Here is a 2,321-nt window from a genome sequence, read left to right as displayed (position 1 = left end):
CGACATTCAAGAATGTCTTCTAATCAAAGTATAAAGTGTTCTAGTAACTTTTTACCTCTTCAAAAAGACTAGCCTTAAATTGGTTAAAAAGTGATGGATTTATAGAGAATACGGAAACGTTTGGGGTAAGGGTTATCATCAAAATTTAATAACAACCTCTTATTACATTTAAAATTATTTCAAAATCTTCAATTAGCTATCGTTAATATAGACCCTCGTTTGCTATAGTACTGAAATAGTATTTACTATTTACTACAGTTTTTACTATTTTACATTCATCATTTTTTTTATTTGCTACAGTGTTTACTATTTCCACTACATTTATCGTTACCATTAAAAATATTATTATGGTAACAATATGAAAATGATGAATTTATCACATTTACTGTTATGTTGACAGATTTGTAAATTTAAGTAAATGTGATCCAAAATAATTTAATTATGTTTGTGATTTAGATTTATTACAATTGATCTATCAATATAATTTCATTATAATTATACTAATTTTCATCACACACAAATAAAAAGTATATATATTTAAAAAAATATAAAGTAAATTCGTCCCGCGATAAATAAATGGACAATTTGATGAAATATATAAAAGGTTGGTATTTGCTCTTAACTATTTTGTATGGCCTTTTGGCGTTCCGTTTTTCATCCGAAAAAAAATGTTCACATTAAAACAAAAAGAAAACACCAAATCTAAAAATTAATTTAGATAATTAGATAACTTCCCCTGTGCTAACAAAAGTATGACGTGGCAAATTGATTCCATGCAATTGCACATTTGACTTCCACGTGTCACCAATAAAATCTTCCCACTCTATAAATAATCGAATTAAATCGAATCTTCACCAAACCGATTATTTTCTTATCCTTCCTCATGGCACCACCTCTTCCATCACTTTCTTCGCCGCCGCCTTGGGAGGTGCTTCTTCTCGTCGCCGAACGCCTTGACCCCAAAACCCTGGCCACCGCCTCCTGCGTCTGCAAGTTTTGGTCCATTTCTATGGCCTCCGACCACCTTTGGGAGCCAATTTTCACCGCCAATTTCCCTTCTCTCTCTAACCTTGCTATCTCCTCCTCCGCCCCCACGTCACCACCTGTGTCCTTCCGCCGCCTCTTTGGTCTCGGCCACACTGCTGCTGCTCGTCGCCGTCCCGCTCCCTCAAAACCCACTCTCTCCCTCTCCGACCTCATCTTCGTCATTAGTATCTCTTCTACCGATAAAGATAGGTACATCGTAGGTCACGAACTGGTGGAAAAAGATAAAGGTAATTTTTTAATACGTTAAAGAAGAAATTTAGAGATGAAATTAATTTTTACAAAATATTGTTAGAAATAGATAACACATCAATAATTATGCTTTATAAGTTTTAAGAGATGTAATTTTTAAAATTAGTCGAAAACATAATTTTTTAATATTCAATTTTAAATGTAATTTCAATCTTCAAAATTAGTTTTTTTTAAAAAAAAAAAAATTAAAAACATGTTTGGAGTGATTTTAAAAATTACTCTCTAAATATACTATTAATTTTTAAATAATTATCATACGATACCTCAAACTTTTTTTGGTTTTAAAATTGGACTAAATATTCAAGAAAATTGGAGGAAGAAAAGAATAAATAAATTTTCAAAACAATAAATTATTACATTTTAGAAACCATAAAGAATAGGAAATCAAACGGAATAGATTCGAATATTTTAGAATTCGAGTATAATTGTTCTCTATGAAAATTTCTAGCTCCGCCACAGTCCATCCTCACCGTCGTGAAGCACGGTGGGGAGCTAGCCGTGGATCGGAACGGGCTATTCAAATTCGACATAAATCTTGACGGGGACAATGGCAATAAAGGGGGTCCGGTGGTGATCGGAGGTCGAGAGGAGGTGGAGGTGGTGTGGAACCTAGTGTTAGAAGGGTGGAGGGGGGTATTTACAATGATTGAATGTGGAGGAAGAGTGGGAATGGCTCCAAGAGCCGACGGGTGGTTCTCGGAGGAGCTTCCGGCAGCGGGGTGCTGCTCGAACGTCGTGAGCGGCGGCATAGTGGCGGATCTGAAACTGGGGTTGCGTGGGAACAATGGAGGAGGAAGCAAGGTTAGGATTGAAAGTGTGAGTGTGGGGATGATGAGTATTGTGAGTTGGAGATATGTGAGTTTGGATGATGGGTTAATGTATTTGCAACATTTTTTGTTCAATGCGAGTGTGTAATCCCTAAACTCATTGTATATAAAATATGTTTTTTTTTTTTTAAATTTTTATTTTCATTATGTTGTATAATTGTGTGTAGAAATCTTTGAAGTTTCAATCTATGATCAATA

At 34.8% G+C, this 2,321-nt stretch overlaps 1 protein-coding gene across 1 annotated transcript; it reads left to right on the top strand.

Annotated features, from left to right (window-relative positions):
• Window positions 1–871: 871 nt before the first annotated feature.
• Window positions 872–2,321, top strand: LOC120074536 (putative F-box protein At5g04010). The gene is made up of 2 exons (XM_039027690.2): window positions 872–1,274; window positions 1,745–2,321. The coding sequence occupies exons 1-2, from the start codon at window positions 884–886 to the stop codon at window positions 2,209–2,211; spliced, it is 858 nt and encodes a 285-aa protein (XP_038883618.1). The 5' UTR covers window positions 872–883; the 3' UTR covers window positions 2,212–2,321.

The sequence above is a fragment of the Benincasa hispida genome, chromosome 3, assembly GCF_027475165.1.
Source record: "Benincasa hispida cultivar pf3 chromosome 3, pf3_genome.v1.1, whole genome shotgun sequence".
Taxonomy (NCBI): domain Eukaryota; kingdom Viridiplantae; phylum Streptophyta; class Magnoliopsida; order Cucurbitales; family Cucurbitaceae; genus Benincasa; species Benincasa hispida.
This window is presented reverse-complemented; position numbering and strand designations above follow the sequence as displayed.